At 37.7% G+C, this 13,779-nt stretch overlaps 1 protein-coding gene and 1 pseudogene across 2 annotated transcripts in view; one reads left to right on the plus strand and one right to left on the minus strand.

Moving 5' to 3' along the window:
• The window catches only part of SCN11A (sodium voltage-gated channel alpha subunit 11), a 149,761-nt gene that overhangs the window by 123,897 nt on the left and 12,085 nt on the right, over positions 1 to 13,779 (plus strand). For both annotated transcript variants that reach the window (XM_047740267.1, XM_047740276.1), the window contains 4 exons: positions 3,768 to 3,869; positions 4,345 to 4,614; positions 5,274 to 5,327; positions 8,094 to 8,231. In XM_047740267.1, the coding sequence (XP_047596223.1) occupies positions 3,768 to 3,869; positions 4,345 to 4,614; positions 5,274 to 5,327; positions 8,094 to 8,231 (564 nt within the window). The remainder of the gene's footprint in view (positions 1 to 3,767; positions 3,870 to 4,344; positions 4,615 to 5,273; positions 5,328 to 8,093; positions 8,232 to 13,779) is intronic.
• On the minus strand, positions 10,464 to 10,619 carry LOC125089415 (uncharacterized; annotated as a pseudogene).

The raw sequence follows: 13,779 nt of genomic DNA on the forward strand, positions 1-13,779 counted from the left end.
AACAGTAGTTCAACACCACACTGTCAAAAAAGGACTCCAGCCCCAGATGGTTTTGTAGGCAAATTTTACCAAACTTTCAAGAAATAGTGCTATATACTGAATGTTTGCATCCCCTTAAAATTCATATGTTGAAACCTAACCACCAATGTGTTTGTATTTGGAGGTGGTACCTTTGGGAGATGATTAGGTTATGAGGGCAGAGCCCTCATGAATGGGGCTAGTGATGTTATAAAAGAGACCCCACAGAGCTTCCTCAGCCCTTCTGCCATGTGAGGACACAGGGAGAAGAAAATTATCTATGAGTCAGGATTTGATCTTTCACCAGACACTAAATCTGCTGGCACCTTGATCTTGGAATACCCAGCCTCTAGACTGTGAGAAATTAATTTCTGTTATTTATAAGCAACCCAAGCTTTGATATTCTGTTATAGCCTCCTGAACTAAGATAAACAGCTAATTCCAACCTTATTTAAATTGTTACAAAGAATAAAAAAAGAGGAAACTTGCACACTTTATTTGATGAGACAAATATAATCTTGGTAATAAACTGAATGGAACAAAAATGAGTAGAACAAGAAAAGAAACAATCTTGTAATTATTTATTTTTATAAATCCCAGAGAAAGCACTTGATAAGTATGGTCCGCTGTTACTATTATTAACATTAGTATCATATAGACCAAGGTGTGAATCCCAGTTCCACCTGAAACAAATTGCTAATCCTCTGAGCTTTAGCTTTCTTTGTAACACAGTAAGTGATATATCATGCTACTTAATTCAGAACATTATTGTGCAGATTTTTAAAAATTAAAAAAAAAATCTTAGAGAAAGTATGTGAGTGGAGGGGCCAGGGAGGGACAAAGGGAGAAAGAGAATCCTAAGCAGACTCCACATTCAGCACAGAGCCTGCCATGGGTCTTAATCTTACAACCCTGAGATAAGGACCTGAGCCAGAGTCAAGAGTCAGATGCTCAACAGACTGAGCCACCCAGGCATCCTGTGAATAATCCTTTTATGTTGCTTGTTAATCAACATTATATAAAATGATCTTTATAGTTTTGAAGTAGAAAAATAGAAACACAGCCACAAAAAATATGTATCTAAATTCAACTATTTCAAATTGTAAAACCTTCGGTTTTTTTTATTCAATAGCATTATAATTATAAAGACAGGCTAGAATTTGGAGACAGTACTTGCCACATGCATAACAGAAAATGATTATCTATAGTCTATAAAAACTCTTTACAGATCAATAAGAAAAAGACAACTTAGTGTAAGAATGGGAGAAAGATGGGGTGCCTGGGTGGCTCAGTTGATTAAATGATGGCCTTCGGCTCAGGTCATGATCCTGGAGTCCCAGGATCGAGTCTCTCATCCAGCTCCCTGTTCAGCGGGGAGTCTGCTTCGCCCTCTGACCCTCCCCCATCTCATGCTATCTCCCTCATTCTCTCTCTTTCAAATAAATAAATAAAATCTTAAGAAAAAAGAATGGGAAAAAGGATGCAAACAGGCAAAGAAACACAAGTTACTAATAAATATATGGAGAAATACAAACTAGATTTATCACCAGTTAGCATAGAAGTGCATATTAAAATAAGAGGCTTTGTGTTATTCATCAGACTGACAAAAATTTTAAAGTTAGATAATTTCTAATATTGAGAAGGACATAAGAAAATGGAATCTCTAATCACTGCTAACAACTTTGGTAACGGTTATTTTAGGGAAAATTTTGCACATTAAGTAAAATTACAAATGAGCCCAATTTATTATCCAGAAATACCACTTATAGTTATACATCTATGGAAAATTCTTGTGTATATATGCAGGGAAAGTGCACACATCTGTCCAGTCTGTTGTTCATAATAGTAAAAAATTGGAAATAACCTAGATACTCACCAAGGGGGAATGGATCCATAAAATATGAATATTTCTATGCTGTAATATTTTTAAAGTTAAAAGGAACAAACCACAAGAATATATCAAAATGGTGAATGTCAAAATAGTACAGAGTAATAAATGCAGCTTAGATAGAAAAAAGATAAAACCAGCAGACTTCCCACCTTAGGAGTACTATAAAGTGGAAAAAAATGTGGGTACTTTTATGTCTGCATGTCTCATCAGCATTTCCCAATTTGATGGAATAGAGACTGAGGATAACCTTATCAGGCGAAAAGGTATACAGTGTCCCTCTAGGGACCTCCTTTCCCACCTGTGATAAGAGTTATTTGGTAAAGCCAGAAGAACTGCTAAACTGCGCCATCATTTTCCCTCTGGCTAGGAACTAGATAGAAGGAGATATTTGTGGAAAAGCTGCTGAAATAACTCCCAACAGATAATGCTATTACAAACAAAAAGCCTATTTTAGAAAACCTTTGTAAAAAAATCATTTATTCATTTATTTATTTACTTATTTATTTATTTGACAGAGAGAGAGCACAAGCAGGCAGAGAGGCAGGAAGAGGGAGAGGAAGAAGCAGGCTCCCCGCTGAGCAGAGAGCCCGATGTGGGGCTCGGTCCCAGGACCCTGAGATCATGACTTGAGCCAAAGACAGCTGCTTAACTGAGCCACCCAGGCACCCCTGGAAAACCTTAATAAAATCATTTTGAATTGATGGTGATTTTTTTCAAAAATTAATTATACATTTAAAAATTTTATTATTCTGCCATATTAACTCACCTAATTTCTCTCAATTTGCTAGTATTTTGCCACTATGATGAGATTGGCAAGGGTATGATTTTAGATAATAGTGAACTCTGATATCAGCATAGGCAGTCATATGATAATTCACTTCCTGTCCTGCTGAACAACCCTTCTTTCAAATTGAACCTCTGCAGGCTCTGCATAATCAGTAAGAATGACTAGAATCTGCAAATAGTGGTCTTCAACTTAAGCTCGTTATGTTTAAGTTTCAGTTTAGTGTATTTGTAGAGCTTTCCAGTCCTTAGTCCTGACCCATTGGGAAGAAATATGCTGGGAGAGAAAATTTAATTCCTCCAAAAGGGGGCATCTGAGTGAGGGGAACTATTAGCAAATAGTTTATTATTTTGTTGTAACTTTTTATTATATCATTTCAAACTTACAGAAAAGTTGCAAGAAATAACCTATATACTCTTTCTCCAGGTTCATTTCATTAGTTATTAACATTTTGCCCCATCTGCTTGTATTTTTCTCTCCATTTTTCATTCTAAATTGCTTGAGATTAGGTTGCAGTCACCATGCCCCTTCACCCCTAAACATTCCAGTGTGTATTTCCTAAGAAAAAGGATATTGTCTTACACAGTCACAGCTCAATTATCAAAGTTAGGATATTTAACATGACTCAATAGCAAAACCCATCTCCATTTCCAAATTTCATCAGTTGTTTCAACAAGGTCCTTTATGGTTAATCCTTTCCATCCATCCACAGTGGCCTCCCCTCTCCTCCCCCCAATCCAGGATCCAATTCAGGACTCCAAGTGACATATCATTTTCATGTCCCTTTGGTTTCCTTTAACTCACAACAGTTTCTCAGCTTTTATTTGTCTTTCATTAAACAAATAAAGTAAATGCATTGTTCTTACTTGTATGGGCTATAGGTTTGACAAACAAGGAGAAAAATAGCGTCTTCTGTTGCCTTCCCACTTCCTGCAGGGGCTTGCTGCTTTCTGTTTCTGGATAATCCACTGAAGGCACCGTGTGTCTGGCTCTCAGAATGAGGGCTGCCAGTCCCCCACTGCCTTCCCTGGAAACCAAGTCAGGTATACTACCTGTGGCTTCTCTTCCCACCAGGTCTCTGTGACCAGTCTCAGTGACTTAACGAGCTTGAAGTCCTTCCGGACCCTAAGAGCCCTGAGGCCCCTGCGAGCATTGTCCCAGTTCGAAGGAATGAAGGTACCTTCTTCAGGCAGATGGGAGGAAGGTCAGCTGTCAGGGAGAGGTGGAAAACCAACTGCTCTTCTTGGGCTGGGCTTCCCTTAAATTGCCAAGCATTTCCTGGGCTCCTTCCCATCCAGTCCACTGCTTAGAATTTGAGAGGTGGAGAAAAATTTAAGATGTAACATCCATTCTGTGGTAGCCAAGATGGGCTCTGGTTTCCTTTCAATCCTAGAGCAGGTGTCCCATATCGGTAATACTGTCATCAAAGTACACTTCTCAAGTGATCCTTGGTGACAACAGAAAGGACCCATTATGTAAGGAGCTAAGAGCAAGGCTTATCATAGGAAGCAGGGTTGGGGTGGGTTGAAGGTACAAAGTAAAGACAGAGCTCCAAGAGATCCAGTCCCCACATGTCAGGCCCACCCTGAGATCCAGAGCTTGATGAATCCCATGCATGTGTTATGTATTTCTTCTGTTTTGTTTTTTTAAGGTGGTAGTCAACGCTCTCATAGGTGCCATACCCGCCATTCTGAATGTTTTGCTTGTCTGCCTCATTTTCTGGCTGATATTTTGTATCCTGGGAGTAAACTTCTTTTCTGGAAGTTTTGGAAGATGCGTTAATAGAACAGATATAAACTCAGTTATAAATTACAGCACTATTGAAAGCAAAACTCAGTGTGAAAATGGAAATTTATCTTGGGTCACCCTTCCAGTCAACTTTGACAATGTGGGAATGGCTTACCTTGCCCTGCTACAAGTGGTAAGTGCTGTTTGTATGTTTTTCACTGTGAGGACAGAAACCTTAAAAGAAGCATAAATCATTTCTCAGTTTAATAAAAACACAGTGACTCCATTGAGATAGTAGAATCAAATCCCAGTCCCCCATGTGGAAGCCAGTGCCCTTTGGAATTGTTCCCCATTAAGCATCTCCAGCTTTATCTCCAAGCAACCTCAACCTCCAAACAATGCCCCTTTCCATCTTACCCTGTCCTATATGGTAACACCATCCAGAGCTCCAGCCAGAGAGAACTGGAGCCTCAGATGGAAAGCCATACCATTAGCAGTAGTTCTCTTTTGGAAGTCAATCCCCTGGTCAAACCACAGTTCCTGGGTCTTAGACAGACAGTGCAAGCATGTGGTATCAGAAGAGCCTCAGCTATGCTCTTTCTGGCAGTTGTTACACAGCCTCTTTAGAAATTTTTAAGGCAGAAGTTTGCTTTTAAGAAAAGCTTTTCATCTTGTGCAAAGGAAGAAGAAAAAAAACCCCAAGACACCTGTTTTTTAATTCCCTTCTACAGTTCTTTTATCTGGACATTCTGTCCTGGACATTCGGTCCTGGGCCTTGCTTGCTATTATAGGGCACTTGTCTGTTGATAGCAAGTCTGTAATTATGTTCATGTTTATTTGCTTTTGTTACAGGCAACATTTAAGGGCTGGATGGATATTATGTATGCAGCTGTTGATTCCAGAGGGGTGAGATTTTGTTCTACCATGTTCTAGAGTGCTATGGTCAAATCAGGGATATCATGACTGCATAGACAGTATAGAACTTCCCATATCATAGTTCCACCAGCCAATGTTCTTTGCTTTGTTTTCCTTGGGACAGTGACTATGAAACAGGGATAAAAGAGGTTCCTATTCATCCTTCCATGAGTATTACATCCTATCTTGCTCCAAAGTCCAGTCCTGTTTCTCCATAGTGACCAAGGAGTAACCTCATATGGAGGAGATGCAGCCAAAAACAACAGAATCACAGAATGCCTTGATTTTCCTCTCTTACTTCTTTTCCAAATGGGTATCAGGCAGAAATCAAATTTCAAACATTACTAGTCCTGAACCATGTGAAAACCTTACTTCTAGACTGGGTGTGATAAGAGATACCTTCCAATGGCTCCAGGCTGAGACACTAAATGGGTTTTTGGTGGTTGCCAACAATAAAATTCTAGTTAAGTAAGAAGTAATCATGGATTCTGAAAGTTGGAAGAGTACTCAACCATCTGGTCCATTTCTGTGTCCCAGTTGGGAAATTGAGAATTGGAAAGGAAGAGTGTTGCCCAAAACCATGGAGTAAGCAAATGGTTGAATGAAGAATGGAATCAGCATTGTTTATTTTTTTCCTGTAATCACACGCATGATGCTGTTCTGTTTGAGAGTCTGCAGAGTTGATGCCTGGCACATAGTAGATATGTGAGCTTATAGTGGCAGTGGAGGTGGTATGAGAAGTGGGTTATTTTTTTTAATATAAGCTCCATGCCCAGTGTGCAGCCCAACATAGGGCTTGAAATAATGACCCTGAGATTAAGACCTGAGCTGAGATCAAGAATCAGATGCTTAACTGACTGAGCCACCCATGCATGCCAAGAAATGTTATAATAGTAGTAGTAGAGACATTTTATAACAAAGACAGTATTTTAAATATTTATGTGTTTTTTCTGTTGTTGTCTTTTGAATATATGACCTTCACCTTAGTTTAACTTAGGCATCAATGTGCCTTGAGGTGAGGATGGGGAGGAAATCTTATGCAGATGTATTCAGGAAGAAGTGTGTGGCTTACATGTTCCCTGAATGAATGGTAGGTGGTTGGAGGTGTGTGGAGGGATGCCCCTCCTGTTGCTGGTCCTGGAACATTATAGCTGGTGTGTATGTACTGACTTCTAGCATGATGTTTCCCTTGTCTGTGTAGTCACAGAGATTCTTGCTGGTCTCAAATATTGGTGAAACCATGGGCCTTTCTCCCCACTCAATTCCTCCTGGCCTCAAGCACTGACTTGCTACCATGTCCTCTACATAGTCCCCTGGCCAGCAGTCTACTCCCATCTCTTGCCAAAAGCCTATCATGGCAGGCCTATGGCTATTGACTCCATGTACAAGCCTCATGAAAACTGAAAAATTTGAGAGGCTCTCTCTGTCTTTAGCGTCTTAAGTCATCCTGCCTGTGCAGTATTTCCCAGGCCTTCCCAGTGCAGCTTCCTTTTAGAAAAATCCAGAATTTGAGCAAGAATATCCTCTTTGTACCCCCATGTTCCCTTCATTTTACTGGGTCCCAAGTCCATTCTCCAAACCCAAAGAAAGTGAATCAAGATACACATCTCGTGGCTCTGATGTTCTCTCTCTCTCTCTTTTTTTTCCTGACAACTCCCTAGGTACAAGAGGGGTGATCTTTTGTCCTTTCCTCTTACTATCTGAACCTCTCTTTGCAGGACTGTTAGCCTGCTATATAATCTTGTTTTAAATGTCAGATGCTGATAGTGATTCTTTCCATTGTATTGTTTCTGTACTAATGCCTCCCCTAATGCAAACAAATGGACATCTCAAGCCAACTGGGACTAAGGTCATGTACTCTTCAAGGCAAAAGACAAAAATATTTTCAAATATTACTTTCATTGCATTAGTCCATATGGTGGGTGTTGAATAACAAATATCATAAAAATATTCAACAGGTGACAGAGTCATCAACACTCATAGCTTTATCTTTGAATGTGATCTGGAGAAAGAAAAGAGAAATTGTCCTGTCCCCTATGCCCCACCTGCAAAAAGCCAATGATAATGTGAAGAACTTGGATGAAAAGAATTTTGGATGCTTTTGGTCATACTTTGAGTTGGGGGAACTTGGTTGTAGTCCATTTTTGTGTCTGTTATACAGTTTGACTATTCATTCACTCATCCATCCATCCATCCATCCATCCACCCAAACATTCATTCAATGTGTATTGAGAATCTGCATGTCACAAAGTATACTAGGCCCTAAGAATTAAAGAGTGACAGGACACAAGCATAGACCAAATACAACAGTGGGCTCTAATATGAAGGACGTTATCATTCATCAGGAGTTGGTAGTCAGTCATCCGTGCCTGATGGGACTGTACCCCTCCTCCAGTGGCCTCGTCTCCAGTCTGGCTCCCTCCAGTTATGTGTCCATATAGACATCCTAGACAGTCTCTCAAAGGAGACATGCATTCACGCCCTTCCCCTCTCTTACAACCCTTTTATGATTCTCCATTGCATAGAAGAAAAAGTTTAACCCTCTTGTCACATGTCCTCCCTATTGCATGGTACCAGTCAAGCTCCTCTAGGGGAAACTGGAAGAGAGTTTCCCTGAAGGAGCCATGGCTGTTCAGGACCCTGAGTAGTTAATGCTACTGCTGAGAAACACTTTGGTCTTCCAGATAAGGCAGTTAAGATGGCTTATACTTTTCTCCAGTAATTGTTTTCTTTTCTTGTTTAAAAAATCCCTAACAGGAAGATCTACAGCCAGGGTTTGAGGAGAAACCAGAAAACTATCTTTTCTTCGTGGCTTTTATCATCTTTGGTTCATTCTTTACTCTGAATCTTTTTATCGGTGTTATTATTGACAACTTCAACCAACAGCAGAAAAAGATAAGTATGGGGGTTGCCCTGATTAGGTATTTTTACCTCTCTTTTCCAAAGGGAACACAGTTTTAATGGATGGAACACAGTTCTAACCTAGATTATTGTGCAAAATAACCTTATCATCTGCATGGGAACAAAGTCACCTGGAGAAGATTCTTGAAGATATGCCTGGAAAGAGACTGAGAACAGCTGGGTTTTATTAAATCATTGTTTTTACTTTCCATTCTACTCTTTTAAATGGAGGGCATTGTTAAACCCAACAGAAAAACAAGTACCAGGATTAGTATTTATGACACTAGAGTCATATTTTAGTAACCTTTCAAGTATACCTTGTTATCCAGGATAAAAAGAAAAATTGTCTTCTTCCAGCAAACTTGTGTCCTGGCTTCCAGCATGTAAGTCTCAACAGATTTATTGAACTTGGAAAGAAGATGTTTGAGGAAGCAGCAGGTTTTTTTAGGGAGATTTTTTTTTCTTCATTCATTGTAAAAACATATTTATTTTTTTCTGATTCTGTAATTCATAGGGGATTTATAGTAAATGTGGAAACAAAGAAAGATTAAAAAAGATTTTAACCACCCATAAGGTGACCACAAAATGGTAATAATTTTAGATTAAGCTTCATCATTTTGACATACTCTCTTACAGTTACTTTCTCACTAAATATGTATGTATTCCTTGTACATGATTGAGATTACATGATACTTTTAATTTTGTAGTTTTTGCCCTTCCCCATTAGTTATGAGTCTGTGTGATGAAGTCATCTTTGTTATAAGAATCATTCCCTTCTTTTTGGACATTTAGATCATTTCCAAATTCCTTGCTCTTCTAAAACAATCATGAACATGCTTGAAATTCTCTCTGTATCTGTGGTTATTTCCTTAGGATAAGTTTCTAGAATTTGAGGCATTAAAGATAAATATTGTCAAATAACCTTTCAGAAATACTGCGCTAGGTACTCTCCTTTTGCAAGATGTAAATATGGCTGTTTGCTCTGTTCTCAACATTCTTATTTTTATAATTTTAATGATCTTCTCCAGCTTGATGGTAAAAAGTGTTATCTCATTGTTTTAAATTCATTTATTTGGTCATTTGTGAGGTTGATAGCTTTTTCATAGATTGATAGCTGTAAGTATTTCTCCCCTTGTCTCTTTTTTTAAAGTTGAGATTGTCATCTTTTTCTTATGTTTTCAAATATTAAGTCTAATTTGTGACTTCTTATATTTCTATAATGACGTTTTAATTTATAGACATTAGGGGTTTTTTGGAGTCAGATTCCCAATCTTGTCCTTTTTGGCTTCTTCTCTTACATGTAAGAACTAAATCTCAGAATCCTAAAATGGGGTAACTAAATATTCACCTTTGATTTTCCTAATTGTTTTTATGGCTCTTTTAAATTTTTCTTAAACTCTTGCAATCTATCCAAAATGTATCCTGATACTGATCAGCCTTCTTAGTATCTGCTGGGCAAGTCCCTCATTGTCCTTCTGTAACTACATTGCTGCTGTCATTTGGAAGTGTGCTGTGTAGAGTCACCTCTGTAATACGCAGCTTGATTGCAATCAGTCCCTGCAATTTGGATGTCAGGCCTTCTGATTTTTGATGGAAGCTTACATTTGAAATCACTGTTTTGATCAGGCTGTGGCACTTTGTTTTATTTTGCTTTACTTTTTATTACAGAAAATCTCCATCATGCACAAGAGTATACTAAAATGAACCTACAAGACCCATCACCCAACACGTTTATTGACTTAAGAACATCTTCATGGCACCTATGCCCTTATCCAATCCTGCCACCAGATTTTTTTAAGAGAACAATGACATTATACTGTTTTACCCACAGATATTTCAAAACATATCTCTTTTTAAAGGTAACCACAATTCCATTACCACACTTAAAAAGTTTAACACGAATTCTCTAGATTTGTCAAATACCAGGTCAACATTCAAATTTCCTTGAGTCTTTCATTTTCTTAAAATATTTATACATTTATTCATTCTTTGATTGATTGATGTTCTTTTTAAGTTGGGATTAAAATCAGGTCCTCCCATTTGACAAGTTCCTTGCTCTCTGGAATGACAAGACACTCCAGGTCTAAATCATACCACTTTTGTGCCAGATCAAGAATCAGCTGTTTCTCTAAGGAGTTCTGTTTTTTGGGGAGGTTGTATTCCGAGATCACACCCTGAAATGCTCATTGTCTTTGCTTCAATGCTTTTTCAGTGGACAGAGCTACTTCAAATTTATGACTTCAAAGAAATGTATATGAAAATATGAATACTGGTCATTCAAGTTCAGATCTACAAGATTTTCACTTAACTTCTTCTTTCAATTAGCAATAATCACGCCTCGGATAAACCTCATTGGCTACGATACTGCCACTGCGCAAAGCTACTTAACTTCTTCTTTAATAATGATCTGTATCTCCTCTTTTCCACACTGAGAAAACTGATTCTCATGGGCACAAGAAATAATAGAATTAAAATTTTTCATAATTACTCCTTTTTGTTTTATCCCCCAACACACACATAGGACAGTATCAGAATAATAATATTAATATGTACTACCATGAAGAAAGTAATTACTGAAGACACTTGCATCTGCCAGGCATCCTGAAACAACCTGGTTAATTTCTAGGGATGCATTTTTTTTATCACAAAATTAATTTTACTGTGGTACAATATATATAACATGAAATTTGCCACCTTAACCATTTTTTGTATACATTTCAATGATAGTAAATACATTCATAATGTTATCCAACGATCACCACTATCAATCCCCATAATTCTTTCATCTTGTAAAACTGAAACTCTATACTTATTAGACAATAATTCTCCATTTTCCTTCCCACTTGGCAGCCACCATTCTACTTCTGTTGCTATGAATTTGACTGTTCTAAGTTTACCTCCTATAAGTGGAATCATATAGTATTTATTTTTTTGTGATCGAGTTATTTCACTTAGCATAATGTCCTCAAGTTTCACCCATGTTGTAGCATATTTTTTAATTTCCTTCCTTACCACATTTTGCTCGTACATTCATCTGTTGATGGAACTTGGTTTGCTTCCACATTTTAGCTATTGTGACTAAAGCTCCTGTGAACACAAGTGTGCAAATATCTCTTTGAAACCCTGATTTCAATTCTTTCAGATATACATCTAGAAGTAGAATTGCTGGATCATATGGTAATACTATTTTTAAAATTTTTTGAGGAACCACTGTACTGTTTTCCATTGAAGCTACCATTTTACATTCCCATCAACAGTGTAATTCTGATTCTCTTCATGCACATCAATGCTTGTCTTCTCTTTTTCTGATAGTAGCCATCCTAATGGAGGTGAGGTGGTATCTCATTTTGGTTTTTATTTGTATTTCCCTAATGACTAGTGATGTTGAGTGTTTTTTCATGTGCTTGTTGGCTATTGGTTTATCTTTTTTAGAGAGATGTCTACTCAAGTCCTTTGTCAATTTTTGAATCAGATTGTTTTATTTATGTATTTGCTTATTTATTTATTTAGACTATCACTGACACATAGTATTAATTTCAGATGTACACATAGTGGTTTGACAAGTTTATATGTTATGGTATGTTCATCACAAGTGTAGTTACCATCTGTCACCAGGCAATACCATTACACTATCACTGATGATATTCCGTATACTTTTTTTAAAGATTTTATTTATTTATTTGACAGAGATCACAAGTAGGCAGAGAGGCAGGCAGAGAGAGAGAGAGGAGGAAGCAGGCTCCCTGTGGAGCAGAGAGCCCAGTGTAGGGCTCGATCCCAGGACCCTGGGGTCATGACCCGAGCCGAAGGCAGAGGCTTTAACCCTCTGAGCCACCCAGGCACCCCTATACTGTGCCTTCTGTTCCCATGACTTATTCATTCCATGACTGGAAGACTATACCTCCCCCACCGCTTCACCCCTTTTACCCATCCTCCACCTCCTTCCCCTCTGGCAACCATCTGTTGTTCTCTGTATTTGTAGGTCTGGTTCTGCTTTTTGTCTGTTTATTTATTTCTTTTTAGATCCACATATGAGTGAAATCATATGGTATTTGTCTTTTTCAGTCTGACTTATTTCATTTAACATAATACCCTCTAGGTCCATCCATGTCTCAAATGAAATGAATTCATCCTTTTTATGGTTGCATAATATTCTTCTGTGAGTGTGTGTGTGTGTACATGTGTGCACATGCATGTGCACGCACATGTGCACACACATGTGTACCACATATTCCTTACCCATTCATCCATCAGTGGACACTTCTTTCATGTTATAGCTATGATAAATAAGGCTAGCTATAAATAAAGGGGCACATATATCTTTTCAGATCAGTGTTTTCATTTTCTTTGGGTAAATACCCAGTAGAAGAATTATTGGATCATATGAAGAACTTCCATATTGTTTTCCACAGTGACTGAATCATTTCGCATTCCTACCAATAGTGCATTCTCCATGTTTTTGCCAACACTTGTTTTTTGTGGTTTTGATTTTAGCCATTCTGGCAGGTGTGAGGTGACATGTCATTGCAGTTTTGATTTGTATTTCCCTGATGATTAGTGATGTTGAACACCTTTTCGTGTATCTGAATCTTCAGGTCCTCTGCCCATTTTTAAATTAGATTGTTGAATTGTATACATTATATATTTTGGATATTTACCTCTTACTAGATATATCATTCACAAATATCTTCTCCCATTTAGTAAGTTGCCTTTTGTTTTGTTGATCATTTCCTTCGCTGTGCAAAACTTTTTGTTTTGATGTAGTCCTGATAACTTGCTTTTGCTTTTGTTTCTCTTACCTCAGGAGACATATCTGGAGAAATGTTGACAAAATCCAATGCTCATTCATGATAAAACTCTTACCAAAGTGAGTTTAAAGGGAATATACCTCAACACAATAAAGGCCATATATGAAAAATCCATAGCTAATATCATACTCATACATTCATCTAGGAAAAAACTGAGAGCCTTTCCTCCAAGATCAGGGACAAGAGAAGGATGTTCACTCTTGGCACTTTTATTCAACACAGTACTGGAAGTCCTAGCCACAACAATCAGACAAGAAAAATAAAAGAGTCATCCATTTTGTTAAAGAAGAATTTACACCATCATTATTTGTAGATGGCATGATACTATACACACAAAATCCTAAAGACTCCACCAAATACTACTAGAACTAACAAAGGAGTTCAGTAAAGCTGTAGGACACAAAATTAATATGCAGAAATTGGTAGCATTTCTGTACACTAACAATGAAGTAGCAGAAAGAGAAACTATGCAAACAATTCCATTTACAATTGCACTTAAAAGAATAAAATACCTAGGAATAAATTTAGCCAAAGAGGTGGAAGACCTATACCCTGAAAACAAAAACACTGATGAAAGAAATTGAAGATGACACAAATAAATGGAAAGATATTCTATGCTTGTAGATTAGAAGGCTTAAAATTGTTTAAATGTCCATACTACCCAAAGCAATCTACAGATTCAATGCAATCCCTACAAAAATACCAGCAACATTTTTCACCAAGCTAGAACAAAT

The sequence above is a fragment of the Lutra lutra genome, chromosome 1, assembly GCF_902655055.1.
Source record: "Lutra lutra chromosome 1, mLutLut1.2, whole genome shotgun sequence".
Classification (NCBI taxonomy): domain Eukaryota; kingdom Metazoa; phylum Chordata; class Mammalia; order Carnivora; family Mustelidae; genus Lutra; species Lutra lutra.